This window comes from Daucus carota, chromosome 2, assembly GCF_001625215.2.
Source record: "Daucus carota subsp. sativus chromosome 2, DH1 v3.0, whole genome shotgun sequence".
NCBI lineage: Eukaryota > Viridiplantae > Streptophyta > Magnoliopsida > Apiales > Apiaceae > Daucus > Daucus carota.
Window position 1 is genome coordinate 3,665,279 of NC_030382.2, and position 25,905 is coordinate 3,691,183.

General features: G+C 34.6%; 3 protein-coding genes across 3 annotated transcripts; 1 reads left to right on the top strand and 2 right to left on the bottom strand.

Annotated features, from left to right (window-relative positions):
- The first annotated feature begins 471 nt into the window (after positions 1–471).
- On the top strand, positions 472–5,989 carry LOC135150307 (uncharacterized). The gene is made up of 5 exons (XM_064086570.1): positions 472–598; positions 2,734–3,027; positions 3,262–4,937; positions 5,012–5,842; positions 5,942–5,989. The coding sequence occupies exons 1-5, from the start codon at positions 472–474 to the stop codon at positions 5,987–5,989; spliced, it is 2,976 nt and encodes a 991-aa protein (XP_063942640.1).
- A 3,334-nt stretch (positions 5,990–9,323) lies between these two features.
- Positions 9,324–13,616, bottom strand: LOC108192639 (uncharacterized). The gene is made up of 7 exons (XM_064086384.1): positions 13,314–13,616; positions 12,151–12,461; positions 11,933–12,059; positions 11,521–11,841; positions 10,577–10,669; positions 9,990–10,448; positions 9,324–9,625 (listed from the first exon to the last, which is right to left on the bottom strand). Exons 1-7 carry the CDS (start codon positions 13,587–13,589, stop codon positions 9,503–9,505), a joined length of 1,710 nt encoding a protein of 569 aa, XP_063942454.1. The 5' UTR covers positions 13,590–13,616; the 3' UTR covers positions 9,324–9,502.
- A 240-nt stretch (positions 13,617–13,856) lies between these two features.
- Positions 13,857–17,976, bottom strand: LOC108203715 (uncharacterized). The gene is made up of 5 exons (XM_064086383.1): positions 17,826–17,976; positions 15,103–17,642; positions 14,915–15,014; positions 14,610–14,769; positions 13,857–14,523 (listed from the first exon to the last, which is right to left on the bottom strand). The coding sequence occupies exons 2-5, from the start codon at positions 17,640–17,642 to the stop codon at positions 13,976–13,978; spliced, it is 3,348 nt and encodes a 1,115-aa protein (XP_063942453.1). The 5' UTR covers positions 17,826–17,976; the 3' UTR covers positions 13,857–13,975.
- Between the last annotated feature and the right edge of the window lie 7,929 nt (positions 17,977–25,905).

The window sequence follows — 25,905 nt, forward strand, 5'->3', positions numbered from 1 at the left end:
GCAGTACTTATTTTTCAGAATTCTGGTGCATGAATTTATGAACTAATTAAGTAGACTTTCTCTGTACTTATTAAGTGATTGTCATTTTGCTTTGCACCAAAACTTTAGAACTTTAATGGCTGTCAGAATGTTGTTGGAATAGTCCATTTTAATAGTCCATTTTGAGTTGGTGGTTATGTGCCAATGTTGATGACTTGGTTGGTTTTTGTTTTGTACCAAGTTATTTGGTGGATTGTAATGGAAACAAACATGTCATGCAAATTTGTTTATTAAAATTCATTGCTATATACTATAAACTGTTGCTATTATGAGTGATATGTTTTGGTAAACGCATTGCTATATCTTATAAATTGTTGCTGTAACGTGAAATTTGTTGCCATTTGTTCTCCCTTTAATTCTAAAAGCATTGTTGTTGCACTTATTTTGTTGCCAAATATGGTTTAATTCATTGCAATTAACTGACATATTGCAATGGTTGACAAAAAAACAACTAAAAAGCAGCATGGCAATAGGCTATTGCAAGGGCTAAATTATGTTGCTGTAGACTCAAAACCATTGCCATATGACACTTTTGCAATTACTTTAGTCGTTGCTATATGTTACTATATTTGTTGCAATATCGCCCTATCGTAACGGGAGCAAAGTTAACGTTCATCTTTTACTAAAACATAGCAATAGACTATACTGCAATGGTTTTACGCCATTTGGCAACATTTTCAAGGGGTTGCCATATGCCATCTATGGTGTAGTGAGTTTTCATAATTTCCTCCTTACTTCTTCATAATCTGATGTCCATCAATTAGTGGAGAATCGGGAGGTTGAATATATCTTTGTGATTTAAGAATTAACCAAAAATGCATTTTGGTTAAAAAAATAGTCCGAGTCATTTCACCACCTTGGGTTTAGCCCTCACTGTGATACAAATATCTATTACATAATCTTTATACCTAGACATTTTAGACTTACAAATCCCATCTCCACCTTTCAAAATTTAGATACTAGAGTAAGAAATTTGTTGTCTGAAATTCAGTACAATGGACACGTGGAACACTAAGAAACTCAAAAATAAGATAATGTAGCCCACATCCCCCACCGTCTGATGGTAAAACAAGTATAGGAGCTGACATCAACCTCTTCTTTAGCTCTTGGAAACTCTACTCACGATCATCATTCCACTCGAACTTATCACCCTTCCTCATTAGTTGAGTCATTGGCAAGGTTATGGACGAAAACCCCTCAACAAAGCGCCTGTAGTAGCCTGCAAAACCCAAGAAACTGCTCACCTCTGTAACATTGCTAGGTCTTGGCCAATTAGTGATAGCCTCGACTTTCGTAGGATCCAACTCAATTCCCTTACCAGACACAATATGACCCAAAAATGCAACCTGCTCCAACCAAAACTCACACTTTGAAAATTTGGAAAACAATTTCTTCTCTCTCAAAATTCCCAACACAATGCGCAAATGCTCCGCATGCTCCTCCTTACTCCTAGAGTATATCTTGTTAGGAATATGTGATGCTTGATGATACAAGGTATTTTATTCTTACTTAGAATAAAATTGCATGTAGCTGATCAATTGGTAGCATGCTAAGACAGTATCAATTGATCAGATTGACCCATCAACGGCTGATGAGGTATTGTAACAAAGCTGGAGCATTTTAGCAGTTGATGTAAAATAATGTGTACTTTTAGATTAGCAGTTGATCTATCAACGGATGTTTAGATAGGGTGACATAATTGTAAATATGAGAAGTCATGTAATCTATTCAAGTGAAGTGAAGATCGATCGGTAATTTAAAGTATCAATGGCTATTTGGAAAGAAGATTATCAACCGCTACATCAACATCATCATTATCCCATAACTCAAAGAAGACAATCAACTGATGTTTCAGTGTATCATCAATTGATGATATTAGCAATTGATTATTAGCAATTGACAGCTGCAAGTGAGGGAAAAGACAAAGTCCACATGGGTTGATGTGACAGATGCTGCACCAGCTTTGGAAGCTAAACCAAAAGGAGTTTAGTCAAATATTGAGAACCTCGAAGCCTACCATTTCTGGCAAAGCAACAAGAATTTCAAGCTGCCAAATGCAGTATCAAGTCCAAGAAATTCTATATTTGTACTAGCTAGAAAGTGTGTAGGAAAATACTTTTACAGACTAGTTTTGTTTGTAGTAGTATATATTCACTTTGTAATTTCACATTTCAAAGTATCAAACACCAAGAACTGAAGAGCAAAGTATTAGAACAAGTTAGCAAGAAATTGTAAGCTTCTGCTCTTCATTCTTTTGTAAGCAGCCAAGTATTTTTACTTGGAAGGTTCTTGATATTAAAATCTCTCAGGTGGATCAAACAATCCACCTGAAATTTTTAAGATCCTTGTTCTTTAAATTTCTGTTTTAGCTTTTATATTCTCTTGTATTTTGAATATGATCTGCTATGCAAAAAGATATTGAATTTTTTGTAGATTGTATTCAACCCCCCCTTCTACAATCTAACTTATTATTTGAATTGTCTGAATAACAATTGGTATCAGAGCAAGGCTTCTAACATACAAGAAGTTTTAGATCCTAAAGACAATCAACAATGGGAAGAAGAGATGAAGGAGTCAAGATTCCAATGCTGGTCAAAGAACACTACTTTCATTGGAAAGTGAAAATGAGGATGCATCTACTCTCCTTGGATCCTAGCTACATCAACTGTATTGAGAAAGGACCACATGTTCCAGTTAAGATCAACACTGCCCTGAGACTTGATGGAAGTGAAGCTGAAGATGTTGAAGTGCCTAAAAATCCTTCTGAGTTCACTGAGGAAGATGAGAAAGAAGTGCACAAGGATAACAAGGCTATGAACATTCTGTTCAATGGTATTGATGATGACATGTTTGATAGTGTTATCAACTGTCCAACTGCAAAGGAAGTATGGGACACCATTCAAACCTTATGTGAAGGAACTGATCAAGTTAGGGAAAACAAAATGCAGCTGTTTGTTCAACAGTATGAGAGCTTTCACTCTAAATCTGGTGAATCTCTAAATGATTTGTTTAACAGATTTCAAAAACTGTTAAATGGATTAAAGTTGTATGGTAGAATCTACATGGTCAAGGATTCAAATCTCAAATTCTTGAGAGCTCTACCTAGAGATTGGAAACCCATGACTGTTGCTCTAAGACAGGCTCAGAATTTTAATGAATACTCTCTTGACAAATTATATGGTATTCTTAAAACATATGAGCTTGAAATACAGCAAGATGAAGAACTGGAAAAGAACTCCAAAAGGGAGAAAACTGTGGCTCTTGTGGCAGAAAAGGAAGAGGAAGAGGAGAAGACATTAAAGTCTGTGATTGCTGGAAAGACCTCAAGCAGCTCTGCTTGTGATGGAAAGAAGGATGATGGAAAGAAGAAAGGAAAAGTCATTGAGGAAGATGAAGAACCTTCAGCTCAAGATGAGCTAGATGATCTTGATGAACATCTAGCATTTCTTGCCAGAAAATTCTCCAAACTCAAATTCAAAAGAAATGCTGTCAGCTCTAGACCATTCAACAGAGGAAATCAATCTAAATCATCTGGTATGGTTGATAGATCAAAATTCAAATGCTTCAATTGTGGTCTACCTGGACATTTCTCTAATGAGTGTAGAAGACCTTCTGCTGAAAAGAAAGGATCCTCCTCAGAGAATGTAGACTACAGAAGAAAATATTTTGATCTATTCAAGCAAAGCAAGGAAAAGGCATTCATAACTGAGGATGGTGACTGGGCTGCTGATGAAGGTGATTCCGACACTGAGGAGCATGTCAATCTTGCTTTGATGGCAATTGGAGATGATGCTGATTATTCCACCACCAGCAATGGACAGGTAAAAATAACCAACACAGCTGATCTCACTAAATCTGAATGTAAACAAATCATTGATGACATGTCTAATGAAATCTATAACCTTAGAGTCTCTCTTAAATCTCTAACAAAAGAAAATGTTAGAATTAAAGGGACTAATGATTTGCTTGCTGAGAAAAATGGAAAGCTTGAAACTGAATTAATCCAAATGGATAAATTCAAAAAGGCTTCTGAGCTTGCCAAGGATGAGTTGTTGGCTGTTCTAAAGAGAGAAGAGATTCTCAAAAAGCAATTGGAAAGGGAACAAGAGATTATTGCTAAATGGAAGGACTCTAGAAATGTTCTTGAGAACATGTGCTCCACACAAGTTCTTGAGGAAACTTGTAAGAGTGCCTGGAGAAAGAACAAAAAAATGTTGGATGAATTTGATCTCTTAGTGGATAGTGATCATCCATTGATAGATTCTCAATCAATGGATGAAAGCTATCCATCGAAGAATCAAACAGCAGTTGATGAAAACAAACTCAAAAAGTTGGATAAAAAATATGGGCCCATCAATAAGAACTTTGTGAAGGAATCTGGTAGTTCCAAGAAGATTGAAAAAGAAGGGATTGGTCATGGTGAAGAAAAGATGGAAGTTGGAAAAGGGAAGAAGAAGAGTTCTAGGAATGGCAAAGTTGGGATCAACAAAAAGAATGATTACACTCCTGACAAACATGCTGTCAGAAAAACCTGTTCCAAATGTGGTAGTGTTAATCATCTTGCTGTTAATTGCAAAAATGCTCTATTTGATCATTGCATGTCTAATTCTATGATGAACTCTCATATGTCATACATGCCTATGTTTCCTCCTACCTCCATTCAATATGCTAATATGCCCTTCATGCCTAATCCATTCTTTAATGCTTTTAACATGTCTGCCATGCCTAATTATCATGACAGTATGAATCATGCTTATACAAATCAATTTTCTGTGAACTCTACTAATGTTGGTTCCTCTAACTCTGCTGTGATGCCTAAAGTTAAGAAAATTAACTCTGAGGATGAAGTTGTTTCTAAACCTTCTAAATCCAAAGAGAATAACTCTTCTAAACCTAAGGTTGTGTCTAACAAAACTGGACCCAAGACTGCTTGGGTACCAAAATCAACTTAAATTGTTTTGAATCTGTGCAGGGAGGTAGAAAGAATCTGTGGTATCTTGATAGTGGATGCTCAAGACACATGACTGGAGATTCTACCCTGCTCAGCAATTTTGAGGAGAGAGCTGGCCCAAGTATAACCTTTGGAGATGACAGCAAAGGATTCACCTTGGGATATGGCATAATTTCAAAAGGGAATGTCATCATTGACAATGTTGCACTAGTGAAAGGGCTTAAGCACAATCTGCTTAGCATCAGTCAACTATGTGACAGAGGACATCAAGTTTGGTTCTCAACAGAAGCCTGTGTTATCTCTGATAAGAAAGATAACAAAGTGGTTTTAACTGGAAATAGAAAAGGAAATGTCTACATAGCTGATTTCAACTCAACAAGTGCAGATTCTCTTACTTGCTTATTCAGCAAAGCAAGCTTGGATGAGAGTTGGCTGTGGCATAAGAAATTATCTCATTTAAACTTCAAAGCTATGAATGATCTTGTGAGAAAAGATCTTGTTAGAGGACTGCCAAAATTGGAATTTTCCAAGGATGGTCTGTGTGATGCTTGCCAAATTGGAAAGCAAAGAAAGTCCTCTTTCAAAAGCAAACTAAAATCATCAATTGATAGACCTCTACAGCTTCTACATATGGACTTGTTTGGACCAGTCAACATAATGTCCATTTCAAAGAAAAAGTACTGTCTGGTGATTGTGGATGATTTTACAAGATTTACTTGGACTTATTTTCTTCACTCCAAGGATGAAGCAAGTGAAATCATCATCAATCATATCAAGATAGTTGACAACATTGATCCAGGAAGAAAAGTTTCAAGGATCAGAAGTGATAATGGGACTGAGTTCAAAAACTCTGTAATCACTACAAGAAATCCCGAAATCACCAACCAAATTTCCCAACGGAAACAGTTATGTTACAATTTCCCAACGGAATACTGACCATTTTTTGTGCAGGAGGAGGTCAAACCATCAACAACAGATTACCAACGGACTACCAACTAAAATTTACCAACGGAATATTTCGTTGGGAAACAGGGCGCCAAAATCTCCCGCTAAGTTATAGCGACAGAATTATCAACGGATTTCCAACGGAAATCTTATAATCCAAATATCAACTGACTTGTTACGGATTAGCGACGGAATTTCCGTTAGTAACTTGGTGATGAATTCGTCACGATTTCCGTTGGTAATTCCATTGGTAATCAGTCAATTAGCAACGGAATTTCCGTTGGTAACTTGGTGATAAACTCATCATTATTTCTGTTGGTAATTCCATTGGTAATCTGTCAGTTAGCAACGGAATTTCCGTTGGTAACTTGGTGATAAATTCATCACTATTTCTGTTGGTAATTCCATTGGTAATCTATCAGTTAGCGACGGAATTTCCGTTGGTAACCTTGTGATAAATTCATCACTATTTCCGTTGGTAATTCCATTGGTAATCTGTCAGTTAGCAACGGAATTTCCGTTGGTAACTTGGTCATAAATTCATCACTATTTCTGTTGGTAATTCCATTGGTAATCAGTCAGTTAGCGACGGAATTTCCGTTGGTAATAAATTCATCACTATTTCCGTTGGTAATTCTATTGGTAATTTTTTTATTAATATTATTCAATAATTTTTTTATAAATCACATATACAAATCCAAGTTCAATAATTTTTTTATTAATATTAATCAATTGTGTTAAAGCGGGATTTTTATTAATATGGTTCATGAAGGTCAATTATATACACATGTATTCTTATTATATTTAATACTACTTTCAGGCACAAAATCTATCATTGGTTCCAAATGAAATTGTTCGAGGTATTATCTCAGGACCTCTTCGCTCGGTTAGATCTATACTATTTACGAACCTTTTATTTTGGCATGTCAGATAGCTTCGTTTTATTTTTTAAATTTTCTAAAATTTTTGGATGAAAAATATCAAAAATAAAAACTAGCTTTTTTAGTTTCGGTATATTGGAGCTGCCTTTTTCAAAATATCAAAAATAAAATCTACTAACCATTTTTAGTATCAAAATTATTGGAACAAAGTATCAAATTATGATTTTAATTTTAAAAAATATCTAATATAAAAATTACCTTTATATATTTATGGATATATTGGAAAAAAAATTCAAAAGTACAAGAAGACTGACAATCAGACATGTTTGTTGCTGTTAATTTTTATATGGTTTACTTTGTATACAAGAAAATATTATTAATGCAATACTTCTGCAATACTTTCACAATATCTTTTTGCTCGGTTCAAGCACCTTTTAAGTGAAGGCTGGTTATACAATATTAGAAAAAATAAAGATTGTTGCAATTTCGCAATTATACGTGGTATAGTCCAATTTTGTAATATTAATATTGGTATTGCATCGATATGGTTATAATATAAATATTATTTTATTTTACAAATATTAATTTTGAATCATTAATATATATATTTTTATAAGCTTTCGCAAATTTATATTATGCTACAAATATTAATTTTGAATCATTAATATAATTTTTATAGACCGCCGCAACGCGCTATTTAGATAATGAAAATTTTAAGTGAGTATTTGCTTCTTATTTTGCTTATACATTTATTTTTATATTAAAAATTAGAGCACCGCGAAATCGAACAAAAATAAGAGCGGCACTTTGTGAAAAACTGAAAATAAGAGCGGCACTTCGTGAAAATAGGAGCGGGTTAGGGTTCTCTCATCTCAAAGGGGGGCAACAAAGTCTCTGACTCTCTCTCTCTCTCTCGTAATTACACTCTTCAGGCGGCTGTTTATCAGATATTTACACTCTTCAGGTGGTTTCAATTATTATCTTCGATTAATTTGTTAGCTTCTCGGTGGACTTACAGGCTGTTCTGATTCAATTTGTTCATCTGATATTTACAGGTTTTGGGTTTTTGTTAGCTTCTCGATGGACTTCTTGGTTTTCTCTTCTCTCAGGTATTTCTGGACTTCTCGGTTTACTCTTTGTGTATATGATGTTTGGGGTTTGATTATTGAGGGTCTTGCTAGCTATTTAGGGTCTTGCTATTTAGGTTCTCTTTGTGAATATGTGATGCTTTTTTTTGTACTCCATCTGTAGTGGACACCGCGGGTTTTGGGTTTTTGTTTTTGTTACTGTGAAAGATGGGATTTGGCTGAATGTTTGGTGTTTGTCTAAAATAAATTAGTGTTATTTCTTATTTCATTTAAGAATCCTAGTGTTTGGCTTGTTCTTTCTTGTGGATTTAAGGAGCTTGATTATGAGAATTTCTTGTTGGCAGCCTTCTTTTTTTACTATACTTTGGTGTGTCATTTAATTTAGTTATATGCTATTTCAAGGTCATGTATCAATGTGCATAGTTAGAGTTTTATTTAATTGAGTAACAGAATGTGGAGAACTACCTTCACACTGTCTTGGAGAACTACCTTCACACTGTCTTGGAGTATTACCATATTTGTGCTCAAAAATTCTGCGTCTTCCTTGTAGCCTATATGTGTTTATTCTTCACGTTTTTTTCCCGAGGCAGATCATGCTAACTTATGGTTTTTGTGGATGACTTGCTATGTAGATGAGGTAGCTTGGCATGAAAGAAGAAGAGTATGGGTTGGTGATATATCACAAAGATCATAGAGTTTAAAAAGCATAAGTAGCAGAGAGAAGATCCTGAGGTATGCATATATTACAACTTCTATTAAAGATCCACTTACAGCCAGAAATCAAACCGTTATCCACTGCACTGATTGCTATGCTGCAATTACTTTATGTTGGATGCTCTCATTAACATGTTTAATGAGATTTGGTCGTGATATTCTCCGGAAATATATATCCATTGATATATACACTATAAATTTAATATTATTTTTGCAGCTAGTGCTACTAACACATTTGGGGCTGCTTAGGCAGTCTTTATACGTTCTCATTCAACACACTACAAGAAAAATGGCTAAAAGCAACCGTCAAAATATGGTTGCTTTTAGATAAAAGCAACCGAATCGGGTTGTTTTTGACTAAAAGCAACCGAAAACTCTCGGTAGCAAATAAAGGGGTTGCTTTTCTTATTTCCGGTTGCTTTTATATAAAAGCAACCGACTTACTGGTAGCTTTTGTTTAATTTCAAATTTGTCCAGATTACTTAATTTTTTGGTGAAAATTTGAATTTCCCGCTAAAACTAAAAAAATTCTACCATAATCAGTAGCATTTCATAAGCCACCATGGTTGTTTCCAGTTGCTTTTATATGGTAATTTCATAAAAAAAAAAAACCTGCTACTTTTTTGACTACCCCAATCAAAAGATTCCCAACAACATTATATTCAATATACATCATCACATCAGGGGGAGGGGGTATTAATAAAATTAAAACAAAAAATATGTCAAACCTGCATAATATAAATATAATATTTTACATACCCTGTCCAACAACATCATCTCCTGTTTGATCTCAATCAAACAGTACATACCAAAACATTACATAAAACTAAATTAGCTAATAAATAACAATCCGACAAAGTCTAACTAATACATGTTTTAACTGACTACGGATACAGAGGATAATGAATCAATGTCCTATCCTCTTCCTCCACATTGAGCTCCCCATTTAACAAGAAATCATTCTCCACCGGAAATTCTGGAACATATGGAACCTCTGGAACATTTTCCTATAACTCAAACATAAAATATCAGGTTCTGATGTAGCAAGATTATCACAGAAAATTTGGAGTGTAAATTTGAGAAATTCTGCATTGTACTCATGTAAATTTGTTTATCCTTCCCGACAAGTAAACAGAGGCAGCAATGAAAATAGTATATATCTAATAAAACATAGCTTATCAATTAAGCCACATCTAAGCTGAAAGCTAAATTTGGAGTGTGCTGGACCATGTTGTGTTAGCCAATTGAATATACATGTTAAGAGGAAAAGTAGACAGCTACACTAGAAGTAATATGAAGACTTTACAAATTTAAGTCAACATAAAATACTAAACGTAAGACACTAAGATAATAGTGTAAATCATATCTTACCTCCATAATAATTTTGTCGCAATTCTGCATCACTTGACCAATAACTTCATTCGCAATTCTAATATACTGATCCCATGCTGATTGTTGAACCGGATTAGCTTTGTCCGGAAAAGCTTCAGTGGCTAGTTTCTCCAACATTTTGCTAAGTTGGGTCCGAGGCACCTGATTGTCAGCTATAGATTTGACCATATTTGTCACCTCTGATAGCACCCTTCGGATAATTGAGTATGCATCTTCTGGAATGATGAATTGAGAGGCCTGAGTAGATTGAGCTGCATTCAATCTTGATGCTTCACTACCTCCTATCAATTCTGATAAGGTGTTTCGAGGGAACAATATAAGTTTATTTTTTTTGGGTTTCCTGGCCTGCATAAGAAGGTACAAATCATGTTTCCTTTTGCTCGCTGGAGATTGAGGGGCCTCTGGGACTTCTTGAGGGTTATTCACCTCCATAGCTTCCTATATTACACGACAAAAAATAATGCAAACATGTATACTAGTATTATATACATATATATATATGTGTGTGTGTGTGTGTGTGTGTATATGCATCATTAAAATGAATTGTAAGAAAATATACAACCAACCATTATATTTTTCACAACTGGCTCCTCAATATTATAGACATGCTTGAAGAATTCTAGATTCGTCATAGGAGTCTCCAACTTAGAATCCAATTTCTGTAAGAAGAAGTAAAAAATATTTAAGGTTAACAAAAATATTTAAGTAAAAATATTTGTTTTTTTTAATATGCTCCTTAAAAAAGAATTGGTGCCTACAATTTGATATATTCTTTTGACACTAACAATTCAAATTCAATTCCAGTGCTTATTCAAATATGGAAATGATATTATTCTCATAAGTTGTACCATATCAGGAGCACAAGTCCAGTGAATGTAACATTACAAAGTCGAGTGCTAATACCAGCTGATTACTTCAGACACGAGCATTATCATAGACTTTAAATTAAGATATGTATTCCGCACAATCAACACATCAAGAACTAAGGTGGTCACAACATTACAGAATATGAATCTAACTGTCACATTGTAACATTCTCCGTAATATGATCATCACTAATTTGTAACTTCCAGTTGCATCAAGGACAGGAAATTTAAATGCAACAACCAGAATCCACTTAATAGCTATGGCAACAACAACAAACAAAAATAACAGCAAAGGTTGACGAAGGTTAACAAAAATATTTAAGTAAAAAACTAGAAGGCCAATGGTGCCTCCTGATTCTTTTATCACATTTCACTTCACTTTGGCATAACATCAGAAGAACTAACATCCAGTTTCCCACAACAAAAGAGTAATCATACTGTTAAAAGAAAAGAGACTAAAATAACTACATACAATAACTCCTAGGTAAAGCAGAGTTTTTCCAAAATTTTGACCAAAATTAGTTAAGCATATAGTACGACTTAAGTTCAAACTACAGACCATACCATTCCGAATATCACAAATACTTAACAGCAGAGAAAATCAAACTTAATGGAGAAATTTCACCAAATAGATAGGAACATACCGCTCGCCTCACAGAAAAGGGAATGGCCCCACTTTTGTGATTCATGTCTTTCTTGGCACAATTTTTCTTCCCATTTGCTGAAGCCTTGTGAAACTTTTCGGACTCCCAGTACTTGTTGATGCTGTCCCATACAGCATCGTCAAAATAATGTGGATTCAACATACGTCTAGTGGCACGCAAGTAACCTAGACTCTTGGCTATTTTAACCCTTTCATCTGTTCGCTTCTTCTCCTTACTGAGGATGCTCTTAAAGTTTGTATGTATATGATCTTTCACATATACATCTCCAATTGCATCATCACAATCGTACTCATAGTAAGCCTGCCAAACGACACGTATTATATATATATATTCAAGAATTAGTACATATATAATTATGTGGACATTAAGTACTAAGTCAGTATTAAATTACCCTAAATTCTTCTGCACAACGAGCCAGAAAAATCTCTCTCGTTTTTCCAGTTGAATCCACTGTATCTACATCCCATAAAGTTCGGACTATAGCCAACAATGTCTTTTTATAGTGAGGCTCAACAATACTGCAGTTATTAAGTACACACAAAGAAATTACATTAGAAAATAAATAACAACAATGTAATAGTTCGAATGAAAAAATAGTTTTTACAATACCATCTGTCGACAAAGTGCACGGTACCAAGCTTGGGTCCTCCATCTACTGGCCTTTTATTAAAATCACCTTTTGAAGTCTTGCGCTGAAGACTCTCAATCAGCTTCCCTACATCATCATCTAAGAAATAGTCAAAATCATCTACAGCACCATTGTCCATAGGTGTCCCAGTTTCATTAGCCCTCCCCCCATCTCCTCCATCTGTCCTAACAATTTCATTATCCCTTCCCCTTCCCCTGGCCCCTCCCCTTCCCCTGGCCCCTCCCCGTCCCCGTCCCCTTCCCCTTCCCCTTCCACCGCTGCTAGTACTAGCCTGCAGAAAATACAATAATGTGATGTAAGGATCACATGATTTGAAAATACCAGGTTTTGATGTAGCAAGATTATCATAGAAAATTTGGAGGATATTTGAGAATTTCTGCATTGTACTCATGTAAAAGCGCCTAAAAGCGCCTAAAAAAGCGCCTAAAAAAGCCAGAATAACAATGCCACAGATCTTTCATCTTAGTGTACACACATATAATAATACATAGCCCATGAATTTGATCAGTACAATAATACAACATCAGATTTAACAGTAAAGCATTCGAGTTCCCATATAATTAGTGGTAACAAGAGGGTAGAGAATGAGTCATCTTTCTTATTTTGCAGTGTTGTTAAAGGTCAGCTTCTAGTCAGCCTCCCTCTTGTTTAAGATAAACTTTAATAATTATAGTCACAAATGTGCAAATTAGTATCAAGTATCACTCAATGCAACATCTTACAACTGGTAATAAAAGAAACATGAAAGAAGTATCAGGAATTTGTATCATGAAAGAAGACCCAACATAAACCACAAGCTCCAACACACTTCTCAAACCAACACACCCAAAATTAGTAAAAGCACGAACAACAGAGTTGTACCAAAAACAGACGGCTGAGGACTTCTGTCAAACAGTTTGGCTGCATAACTAACTTCACTGTCACTACCATATCACAAATTAACATAATCACCAGATAATCACATAACCCCTAAAACCCTAATTAACATATCACAAATCAAAGTCGCCAAACCCCTAATTCCAAATCCCAGAACCCCCAACTCCTAATTAACACAAGTGAACACAAGCATAAAAAAAGGGGAGATTTGAGATGCGAAAATAAAACGAGTTGAAAGAGAGTCGACCTGCAGAGATGCGAGCATATTCGACTTGTTGAGTTGAGAGATTTTAGAGCTTTTAGATGCCATGGATCTGCTGAGCTTTCGGATTTGAGGGATTTGAGCTGCTGCTGTGATTCGCGCGAGTAGATGAAAATAAAAGAGAGAGAATAAAGAAAAAGAGATAAGTGAGGGAAAGTGAAGTGGGATTGGGAAAGTGAAAAAACCGCGGCTCATATGCGTGGGAACGAGAAAAAGTAAATATATTTTTATTATTACATAAGTATAAAAGCGACCAAACATGGCGGTTGCTTTTAACCCTTCTAGATTTTCAATCACAAATAGCTACTGCCACTAAGAAATTGTTAGATTGGTTGAGGTTAAAAGCAACTGGATTTGAGCGGTTGCTTTTAACCCTTCTAGATTTTCAATCACAAATAGCTACTGCCACTAAGAAATTGTTAGATTGGTTGAGGTTAAAAGCAACTGGATTTGAGCGGTTGCTTTTAACCGTGCTAGAATTCCTAGTTTCAAATACTACTGCAACAATCCCTGTTTTTAACAATATAATTAAACAACACAAAAAAATCTATATTATTTATAATAAACATCATATTATGACACAACAAATTATAATAATTGTACTACATAAATTCAAATAATATAATTTTAAATATTACACAAATAAATTATGGCATATCATCATCATCATCATCCTCATCATCACGATCACTTTGTTCATCAACACTCATGTCTTCATCGGTATTTTGTTCAATATCCTCGTTCATAGAATTGTCATATTCAAAATTCCTCAAATCAATAAAAAAATTGGAGGGATCATGAATAGTAACTCTTTCGACGTGTGATGATGAAGCATTTGAGACTTCATTTTGTAAAACATCATCCTCGCATCTATTTTTTCCGGTGGATGACACAATTTCATTAATTTGCCGACTCTTTGTTGGCAGAACATTGTACCAAGATGACTTTGGATTTGTAATATTAGGTGCATAATATACTTGATGAGCTTGACTGGCCAACACGAATACATCTTCAGCTTTCAACTTTGATTTGATGTCTATCGTGGTAATTCGATTGCTATCCACTTTAACATGTGTTGTGTGATCAAACCAATGACATTTGAATAAGATAACATGACGACCATTGTGATAGTAGAGGTCAAGAACTTCTTGTAGTCGTCCGTAGTAATTTCCAAGACTTTCTTTGTAAGAAGTTCCTACAATTGAAATATTATAAAGTTATACATATACTTTTTATAAGAATAATTTAATGTATACTTCTAGGACATCTTTTAAATCTCACCAATGACAAGTACTCCGGAATTTGAAGATGTTCGTTCAGTGAGATTCCCACAATCAAATTTAAAACCATTACACTTACAACCTTTATAAGATTGCACTTCATGTGACGGTCCTTTTATTAAATCCTTGAATTTGGTTTTAAGCTCTATATCATCATTCACCTGAATTATATAGAAACGAAGTATATATATATATATATATATATATATATATATATATATATATATATATATATAATTGTGTCAATAAAAATACAAGCAAGTAAGAAAAATATTATATAAGAATAAAGTATGTACACACACATACCCTTCTTTCAAACCAACTTGCAAATAGTTCTTTTTGTTTATCTTCTCTTTGTGCATCATCAAATTGCGGGTGATGTTGGCGCACTAATTTTTGAAACTCACTACATGTGAAAGATATACTATTTAAAATTCATAAAAAAAAAGAAATATGTTAAATTCTATTGATAAATAAAATGGAGAATATTTTACCATAAGTATTTTGCAACCTCCGGTGAATTGATGAGGACATAATATTTCACGAGTCTATGCTCACTACTACTCAAAAGTCTACACCCGGTTCGTAGTATAGGTTGTGCCGGATATGTGTAAACCTCCAACAACTTCGGATCATGAAAAACTCTAGGTACCTCATTTCGACGAAGCCGAGTGTGCACTGTTTCAGCTATGTCTTCAAAATACAACTCACAAAAGTGTACAATTTCCTCCTCAATGTAGCGTTCTGCCATTGAACCTTCTGCTCGTGCTTTATTTCTTACTTTCAATTTCAAGTCATGCAAGTATCTTTCAATGAAATACATCCATCTAAAATATGATGGACCGCCTAATTTACATTCAGTAGCCAAATGTAGCGGGAGATGCTCCATCGAATCAAAAAACCCTGGAATAAAGATTGTTTCAAGTTTAGACATTATTTTCGCTATATCTTTTTCCATCTTCTCGAGATCCGTGTATTTTAAATTTATAGAGCATAGGTCTTGAAAGAAGTTTGACAACTCAATAAGAACATCCGCTACATTCTTTGGTAGCAAGTCCCGACAAACTATAGGCAACAACTTTTGCATGAAAACGTGGCAGTCATGAGATTTCATCCCACGAATACATCTTTTTTCCATATTCACACATCGAGATATATTTGAGACATATCCATCCGGAAGATTCAAACCTTTTATCCATTGGAATAGCTTATTAACTTGATCTCTCGTAAGCACATATGGCGCAGCTGGCTTTGTGCCATCATCTCGAATCCACAAGTCACGATGTACACCTAGTTCTTTACAATCATATCTCGATTTTAAGGTGTCTTTGGACTTCTTTTTGTCGTCAAGCATTGTGTAAAATATATTGTCAAAGACATTTTTCTCAGTATGCATGACATCTATGTTGTGACGCAACCTCAAAGTCTCCCAATATGGAAGCTCATAAAATGGAGAACTGTGAGTCCAATTATGCGTCACACCATAATCTCTTGGCTTTTGCCTAGTTGTTTTTCCTGGAGGAGGAAATTGAATTTGTTCACAATTTGTCTTTGCTATTAATCCCGAATATCGAGTTGTGGATGAATGTTTATCACATCTTCCAAACTTTGTGCTCCTTCTTAGTGGATCATCTTCTTCTAAAAAATATCGAGCTGTGCCATAGAATGTAGGCTTACCACCATACTTGAGTTGCTTTGCTTTTACTTCTCCCATGCATACTGGACATGCCAACTTGCCCTTGGTCGACCATCCACTAATCATACCAAGTGCTGGAAAGTCGTTGATTGTCCACATCAAGGCTACTCTCATCATGAAATTTGAACGTGATGCCCTATCATATGTTTCAACCCCTGTATGCCATAAAATTTTCAATTCATCTATTAGTGGTCGAAGATAAACATGAAAGTCTTTTGTTGGATCACTCGGTCCAGGAATGAGAAGAGGCATAAACATGTATGGAGCTTTCGTGCACATGGATGGTGGAAGATTATAAACAACAACAATCACAGGCCACACAGTATATTCCCTTGCGTGTGCATCACGAAAGGGGTCAAAACCATCACTAGCAAGGCCTATCCTAACATTCCGTATTTCCTTTGCAAATCTAGGAAATCTACGATCAAATTGTTTCCATTCATCTCCATCAGCCGGGTGACTTAATTGATCTTCAACTACAACTCTATCATGATGCCACGTCATACACTTTGCAGTCTTCTCAGACATGAATAACCGTTGTAGTCTCAATGTAAGAGGAAAGTATCTTAAGATCTTTTGAGGGATCATCTTTTTCTTATGATCTTTTTGAGCTTTGTACCGACTTTCATTACATATGTCACAATATATTTTCTCACTATCCTCTTTGTAGAACAACATGCAATCATTCACACAAGCATCAATTTTTTGATATCCCATGTTCAAACCACTTACCAATTTCTTCACATCATAGTATCTCGTGGGCAAATTGTGATCATTCGGCAACACTGATCCAATAAGTTGAAGTAACTCATCAAAACCTTTATTACTACAACCATGTTTGTGTTTAAACTGGAGTAGTTTATTCACAAATGATAATGTTGTAAACCTCGTATTATCTGGATAAATGGGTTGAGAAGCACTATCAAGCATCTTATAAAAATTTTTTGCTGCTGCATTCGGTTCTTCATCATTCTCGAAATGTCCGGTTGCATTCACAAAATCGTCAAGCATTTCTCGTGCATCATAAAAATCATCTGTGCAACCAACATTTCTTGAACTCGTCCCGATGTTCACCCGTGATCTATCACCCTCCCCGTGAAAATACCATATTGTATATCCCGGCATAATACCATGACGATACAAATCCAATGTCACATCATCGGGATATTTATGATAATAATTCCCACATTCTATACATGGGCATCTTATTCTCCCCTTTGAATCATCAGTTCGCGCAATAGCAAATTTAATGAAATTATCAATTCCAATCTTGTACTCATTTGTTATTCTTTTACTCGAATCAAACCGGTGATTCATCCAACTACGATCAGATGCCATCTACAAGTGCAAATATACATTTTTTAATTATTCCACTTAAGATTATCTAGAGAAACAATTAAAATTAGCAACTAATTATTTTCAATTTTCTCTATAACAATTCACATCTAATTAGCAAGTAATTTCTAATTATACAAGAAACAAACAACAAGCAACATAAAAGAAAAGAGAAATAACACTTACTTTAAACTTAGTTGATGTATGAGCTTGGCAGAAGGAGATAAAATGGTGGAGAAGAGATTAAATATGTGGGGGAAGAGGAAGGAGAAATAGTGGATGAGAAGGGATGCTACGGGATGAGAAGAGATAAGGTTTGGGGTTTAAAATCTCCAAATAAAAGCAACTGACCAGTTTTGGTTGCTTTTATAAAAGCAACCGGTTTTGGTTGCTTTTATAAAAGCAACCGGTTTCGGCGGCCTTTATAAAAGCAACCGATTGCGGTTGCTATTATTTACAGAATTTTCGGATGCCCTGCGCGGGAATTTTCGCGCCTACGCATACACAACTTAAAAGCAACCACAAGAAACCACCGGTTGCTTTTATAATTAAAAGCAACCACTTAAAAGCGACCGTATATAAAAGCAACTAAACAAAAGCAACCGACTGTAAAAGCAACCGATCCTGGTTTCTTTTATACTTTAATCTCTTTAAATTTGATTGGACTCTAAAAGCAACCACATTCAGTTGCATTTATAGTTGGTGGCTTTTGATTGGTAGCTTTTGACCATTTTTCTTGTAGTGACATCTGTCTGCACTCGGTGGATCCAGAAATTTACAGACAAGCTATTTCATTTATAATTTTAAAAAAAAGTTACAAGTGTTATATAGTCTCAGAATATAAGTTCATATATAAAGTCTTATTAAATTATTACTAAACACCACCTTGATAATTGAATTCTTGTGAGAAATTAGTGTGTACAGATGACTGATTCAAAATTAGAGGACAGTTTATTGATAATCCAAAATATTGTTTTGGTTTTAATGGTCGTATTTTATTGGATCATCAATATAAACTGCCTTGTAGTAGTTGCTGCCATTAGGGGAATTGCCATGTCGCTCTGCCCCAATCCCACCAGACAGAAGTATTAATCAGAATTAGAGGAGAGTTTACTGATTCGTTATATTAATGTTTACTGTTGTGATCATATATTTGCAAAATTTTCACATACCTTGTGATCATTCTTTATTGCTTACATGTCTTTTCAATTTTAAGAAGCAGGAGTAAGTTTATTAGTTTCTTATATTTGCTTATTCTTGAATAGTTGGACTTTTATTTCCACTAGCTTTTTGCCCGTGCTTCGCACACGGAAATTGTTTATGTTTCATTTAATTTTTTTAAATTTCAACCGGTTTTCGATGATGATAAAAAAATATATCACTGACAGATATTACGATTAGAAATTACTTTTCATAATAACTTGTAGATAATTAATATTTAAACGGGTATCACATAATAAATTCATTTATGTTTATATTTTATTTCTTTTTTTATATTTATATTTTTGTGTGTTCACCTTTTTATGTACAATAACTTTTTAATTCTATAAAAACATTTATATTTATTATATCTTTTTTTTGTTCAAAATAATATATGTTTCCTTCTTAGGAATTATTTTTGTCTGGCCTATTTGAGTCTTTTGTATACCTTTTTGTTCAGAATTTTTAGTTTTCTTTCTCATTTTTATATTCTATACTATTTGTTTCTATGATTTATTCTTTTTTTCTTTAATTTTTGTGCTCCTTAAGTCCTTATACTTCTTATATTCTTGAAATATTTATTTTCTAATTTGTTTAATATTATGTTCATCTCCTATAATTTCAATTGCTTAATAAAATTTTAATAAAAATGTATTAGATTCATAATTTCCTTGAAAAAGTAATATTATTTTATTTAGTGATTTAAAATATTTATTAAAATTCCTCCGTTCACCCTTTAGATAAAATTGTGGAAACAATTAATATTTAATTAATAAAATAAAAAAGTGGATAAAAGTATTGAGTGATTAGTATTTATATCATAAAATGGCACTAAAATTTTGAAAGATAACAGAGAGCCAACATTCAAACAGGAAACTTGATAGAATGAATGGAGTATTAATAAATTTAACCAACAATACTTTTGCAACTTTTACACTTTTTCCTTTGCTACTGCAACAGCAAAAAATGAGACCACCAGTAGCATAAACCAAAATCTCGCAAAACAGCATAATTGTCTGTCCAAACTCTGCCTTGTGCAACTTCCTCCACTTTAACCATCCACTCGAAGAATGATAAGAAACTTAGAAGTGTCCCAATTATTACATATATGCAGTGTCCCAATTATTACATATATGCAGTTCACCTTCATACTGTCATTGATCTTGAATGAGCTTCCTTGTCATGAAATCACTTGTATGCATTCTGAGCAATCCTAGCAAATAATTCCGCTTCCTATGTCCTGCAAGCTAAATAAATATGTCATTTTTTATTTAATCAAAGTGGAAAGAAAACAAAATATACATACATATGAAAGTGATATAGTCCCCCCAGATTAAACAATCTGGCCTAAATGAATTACATATTTAAAAAAATATATATCAAATTGGTTTCTTGAATCTCTCAACAAAGAATTAGGCCTTGTCCCTTCTCAGCTTACAACCAAATGGAGTATGCTTTTGACCAGATTATGTTACATACAAACATATTATCATTACAGATGGAACATAGGAAAAAATATTATAAAACATCATATATCTCAGAAAATTTCACCCGAAAATGATACACAATCAACTTGACATGCCGTAGTACCTTGAGAGCATATCCCTATAATATAAAGATTCATTGCAATTACCATAACAATGAAAGGTTGATGACATCCTAATTAAAGGAGAAACAACAACTAATCTGACAAATGAACATTGTTAATTCACATTTATGCTAGAGTGAAGGTTGTGTTCCTGGAATTTGTTTGGAAATACCTTATAAAAGAATATAGCCTGTGTACAAATAAGAATATTGCAGTGCAGACAAAGGTTTAAGCAATACCTTTCTAAAATTATTTGAAAAATTTTTGTCTGCGTATACTCATTTGGTGTGCCTCCTATATGATAATAGCCAAGATTTATGATGTTAAATGCCTGACACATCAAAGCTATTTAACCTCCTCTAACATGGTGTCACATCTGAACAAAATGCCAGTGTTCAATATCTATAGGATTTGAATTTGGATTCCTATTCTCATTAGTAACAGCAGGCAAATTCGAAATGTGCACGCCGAAGTTTAAACTTGTGATTCTTATAAGCGTTAACATGCCCACCACTGAAGCCACTTGAAGATCCTGCTCGACATTTAGAGACTGTAAAATGGAAGGCGAAAAGAAATCAAGAGCAGTAGTTATTTGATAAACAGATTCTGAAAGAACAAATTTGGTTTACTATTATTTGGCCGAGGAAAGAGACAACGGACGGAGTGGAGCTCATTTCCTCCCTGCAAATTTGAAAGATTAGTTAATAGCAGGATAGTGGAACAACCTGGTGTGCGAATACAGTGCATCAAAAATTGAAGAAAGCAATGTGACATGTCCATGAAGTAATTTTGACGTGCGTGGAGTTCAGTCTACACACAAAAAAAAAAGCTTGGAAATGGGGTATAATGGAATACAGTGTCATCACAGACATAGACATGATCTTCATATCATGTCTCCGTAAATCAAAGAGTTCAAATTTAAAAAAAGTGAAAACATGACAGAGATAGGAGACAAATTAGGGAGTTGAAGGAAATCAATTTCCAAAGTCACGTGGAATACATATATAATGCAAACATGGGTAATTTTTGGAATCATTTGCTAAGACATATCAGTGATACAAATATTTAAGACCGTGAATAATCAAGTGAAGAAAAAATATTGAAAAACAAACACGTATACGTGCTCATGGGATCTGATCGAGCATTCCTGCTTCTAACGAAAACAGGACAAAGGAGGCTTACCAGACAAAAACACGTATAATAATGACTGTAAAGAAGATCGCGTATAGTAGGCATACCATTACTCCCAGAAGGAGGAGACGGAGGACCGATTGGAGTGCGTTCATTGCCTGCAAAATATGACTATCAGGGACGCCACCGGAATGTTTTGTAACCGAGTATAGGATTGAAAGGTGTCAAAATCAGGCCTCCACGAATCTAAGGAATTTGAAATTCAAAACTGATGAGAAGATAATAGTCTTGTGAGTGAAAGGAGGCAGTTTGAGACAAATCCGTTGAAAAAGACGTGTTTTCTTAAAATTGCTATAACCCGCTAGGTCACGGATAATCCAACTCAAGCACTAAAAATAACTGAAAAGGATATAAGTTCGACCCGTTTATAGATGGATGATCCAAGGATAAGTAAAATGTCCAAATTGTACATGTAGGCTAATAGTAAGAAAAAAAAAAGGAAGGGCAGGATTAGTCATTTGGAAGAGGAGGAAGAAAACCCAATGCTAGCACAATTTTAGAATATATTGATACATGCTGCTGTCAAAAAAGCTGTTCAGTGCCTTGTTGTGGTTGCTTGGTCAGTCACTTTGGCCGCTTATATCCGTGTTACACTCAGAGGTGTCAAATGAGTGTCTAATGTAATTATTTAATATAATTTAATTATTATTTTCAGGTTAGAGCCTTCATGTAGATGCTCGCGAGTTATCACAGATTCTATATCTGAGAGGCGGGATCCTGATGGATTCACTTGGAAGGCAGTATCCAAGGAGGAGAAAGCAGATGGAATAGATGAAGAGCCAACTTGCTACGGTGCTTAATAATCAGAATGGAAGTTAAATATTAGTGTAAAAGACTAGCTGCCTTTTATTTATGTATTAAGTTTGTATGACTTGTGAATTATAACTTGGATGCTACTTTTGCTTGTAAATCTATGTCATTTTTCTTTATTTAATTTAGTAATTTAATTTACTTATTTTATTAAGTGTATAATATAGGAATCTTGAACGGATTTAAATGTACCAATATAATTTTTTTTAAAAAAAATTGAATTTTGCCAACGGATTTTACCAACAGAACTGGTATGTAAATTATTAAATTTTAATCATTATTGACAATTTCCCAACGGAAAGCTGGAGCAAAATAGTAGGCACTCTGTTGGTAAAGTTACCAACGGAATGTCATTCTGTTGGCATAATACCAACGGATTTACTTCTGTTGGGAAGTTAACACCAACGGATTTAAGTCTGTTGGGAAGTTAACAACGGAAAATCCGTTGGTATTTCGGAGTTGTTTTCAAAGTCAACAGCCTCTTATTCTGTTGGTAATCGGTTGGAACATTACCATCCGAATACATATTCCGTTGGCAAAAATTTACCAACGAGGATTTTAGTAACAGTTTTTTCCGTTGGTAATTCTGTTGGCACTTCGTTTTAGCAACGGAATTTCATGTTTACCAACGGAAAATTCCGTTGGGAATAACGGATTTTCTTGTAGTGAATGAAGAGTTTCTGTGAAGATAAAGGAATTCACCATGAGTTCTCTGCTGCAAGAACTCCTCAACAAAATGGTGTAGTTGAAAGAAAGAACAGAACTCTTATTGAAGCTGCTAGAACAATGCTTGAAGAATCAAAGTTGCCTACCTATTTTTGGGCTGAAGCTGTTAACACAGCATGTTATACTCAAAATATCTCTTTGATCAATCAAGCACAAGGATTGACTCCCTATCAATTGTTCAAAGGAAAGAAGCCAACATTAAACTTTCTGCATGTCTTTGGATGCAAATGTTTTGTGTTAAGAAATCAAGGTGAAAATCTTGGTAAATTTGAAGCAAAGGCAGATGAAGGAATATTTGTTGGATATGCTGCTGGAAAAGCCTATAGAGTTTATAATTTAAGATTAAACATTGTTATGGAATCCATTCATGTGATGTTTGATGACAAGAAAATACAAGGCTTAGATGATGAAGGATTTCATGATGTTCTTCAATTTGAAAATGAATCTGAAGGAATAATTGAACTGGAAAGTGATGATGATGACTGTGTTGAAAGGGTAAATTCTGGTGTAATTCCTCAATCAACTGGTAATAATTTACCCAATACCAGAACAGCAATTGATGTAACTCAATCTACATCAATGGCTAATGATTTATCCAATACTAGTTCATCAATGGCTGGTAATTCCAGGTCCATACACTTAGGGGGAGCCTCTCAAAATGAAACTGACTTTACAAATGAAGCTAGTTCATCCAGATCAAATCTTCCTCCACAAAGGAAATGGACAAGAGATCACCCCTTTGAGCTCATTATTGGAGATGCTACTGCTGGTGTCAAAACAAGAAGAGCTACTATGGATGAATGTCTCTACAGCAGCTTCCTCTCTCAGGAAGAACGTAAAAAGGTTGAAGAAGCCCTTCTTGATCCTGACTGGATTTTAGCTATGCAAGAAGAGCTGAATCAGTTTGAAAGGAACAAAGTGTGGAAGCTGGTACCCAAACCCAAAGATAGAGCAATTGTTGGTACAAGATAGGTATTCAGAAATAAGATGGATGAAAATGGTGTGGTGACAAGGAACAAAGCAAGACTGGTTGCTAAGGGATATTGTCAAGAAGAAGGAATAGATTATGATGAGACATTTGCTCCTGTAGCCAGACTTGAAGCCATAAGAATCTTTCTTGCTTATGCTGCTCATGCTAATTTCAAAGCCTATCAAATGGATGTCAAGAGTGCTTTTCTAAATGGTGAGCTTGAAGAGGAAGTTTATGTAAGTCAGCCACCTGGTTTTGAAGATCCAAATTTTCCAGAATTTGTATATCTTCTCTTGAAAGCTCTCTATGGACTGAAGCAAGCACCTAGAGCCTGGTATGACACCCTATCTCAGTTCCTTCTTGAAAATCACTTCACAAGAGGTACTGTTGATAAGACATTATTTTATAGAAATGTTAATGGTTCTAGTATACTTGTTCAGATATATGTGGATGACATTATATTTGGTTCTACAGATGAGAAACTTTGTAAAAAGTTTGCCAAGCTAATGCAAAGTAAATATGAAATGAGCATGATGGGAGAATTGACTTATTTTCTTGGTTTGCAAGTCAAACAAGTGAGTGATGGCATATTTATAAGTCAAACTAAATATGTCTATGACTTATTGAAAAAGTTTGATCTTATAAATCGCTCAACTGCTAAAACTCCCATGGCCACTGCCACTAAACTTGAATTGAATACTAAGGAGAAGAAAGTGGACATTTCAAGTTATAGAGGCATGGTTGGTTCTCTTTTATATTTAACAGCCAGTAGACCTGATATAATGTTTTCCACATGTCTTTGTGCTAGATTCCAAGCTGATCCTAGGGAATCTCATTTAATAGCAATTAAAAGGATTTTCAGATATCTCAAGGGTACTCCAAATCTTGGCATTTGGTACCCTAGAGATTCTGGCTTTGATTTAATTGGTTTTTCAGATGCTGATTATGCAGGGTGTAGAATTGACAGAAAAAGCACCACTGGCACTTGTCAATTTCTAGGAAATAAACTAGTCTCTTGGTTTAGCAAAAAGCAAAACTCAGTTTCTCCATCAACTGCAGAAGCTGAATATATTGCAGCTGGCAGTTGTTGTGCACAGATTCTGTGGATGAAAAATCAATTGGTTGATTATGGATTGACTATTTCCAAGATTCCTATTTTCTGTGACAACACAAGTGCCATTGCCATAACAGAAAATCCAGTGCAGCACTCAAGAACAAAGCACATTGACATAAGGTATCACTTCATTGGGGAACATGTAATGAATGGAACTATTGAACTTCATTTTGTTCCCAGTGAAAAGCAGCTAGCAGATATTTTCACCAAGCCACTTGATGAATCTACATTCTCAAGATTAGTAAGTGAACTTGGTATGTTAAATTTCTCTAGTTAATATTTTACCTATTTAATGCAGCCTGTGATAAGTGACAAATAGGATATTGAATTATTCTTCTCCATTTATCCACTATCGATCGCTATTTTAGCCATTGATAGTGTGTCACATATCACTGGATAAGTAAATACAATTTTGACATATCGATGGCTCTTTTATTTAGCCATTGATATGTTAAAATAGCAATCGTCTGTTCCCAATTTAATTATCGATCGGTATATACATACGTATATGTATATATCAATCGGTGACGCTTGGCTACTTTTTGAACGGTTACTTTATTTACTTTTACTGAGAGTATAAATAGTTTGCCTTTAATTTCATTTCTCTTTTCACCTGCATTTGCAAACTCTTAACTCTCCTTCTCTCTCAAACCCCTACAAGCCCTAA

Bases quoted from the DNA above. Each gene is read 5' to 3' on its own strand.
- LOC108192639 (XM_064086384.1), bottom strand. From the start codon at position 13,589: ATGTTTGGTCGCTTTTATACTTATGTAATAATAAAAATATATTTACTT. The intron at 12,462-13,313 runs GTCGACTCTCTT...TATTTTCTGCAG, and splicing joins ATATGCTCGCATCTCTGCAG to GCTAGTACTAGCAGCGGTGG. The intron at 9,626-9,989 runs GTAAGATATGAT...TTTGAGTTATAG, and splicing joins GCGACAAAATTATTATGGAG to GAAAATGTTCCAGAGGTTCC.
- LOC135150307 (XM_064086570.1), top strand. From the start codon at position 472: ATGGTTGACAAAAAAACAACTAAAAAGCAGCATGGCAATAGGCTATTG. The intron at 3,028-3,261 runs GTGAATCTCTAA...AGCAAGATGAAG, and splicing joins GAGCTTTCACTCTAAATCTG to AACTGGAAAAGAACTCCAAA. The intron at 4,938-5,011 runs GTTGTGTCTAAC...GAATCTGTGCAG, and splicing joins ATAACTCTTCTAAACCTAAG to GGAGGTAGAAAGAATCTGTG.
- LOC108203715 (XM_064086383.1), bottom strand. From the start codon at position 17,642: ATGGCATCTGATCGTAGTTGGATGAATCACCGGTTTGATTCGAGTAAA. The intron at 15,015-15,102 runs GTAAAATATTCT...TTTCACATGTAG, and splicing joins GAGGTTGCAAAATACTTATG to TGAGTTTCAAAAATTAGTGC. The intron at 14,770-14,914 runs GTATGTGTGTGT...TATATAATTCAG, and splicing joins CAAGTTGGTTTGAAAGAAGG to GTGAATGATGATATAGAGCT.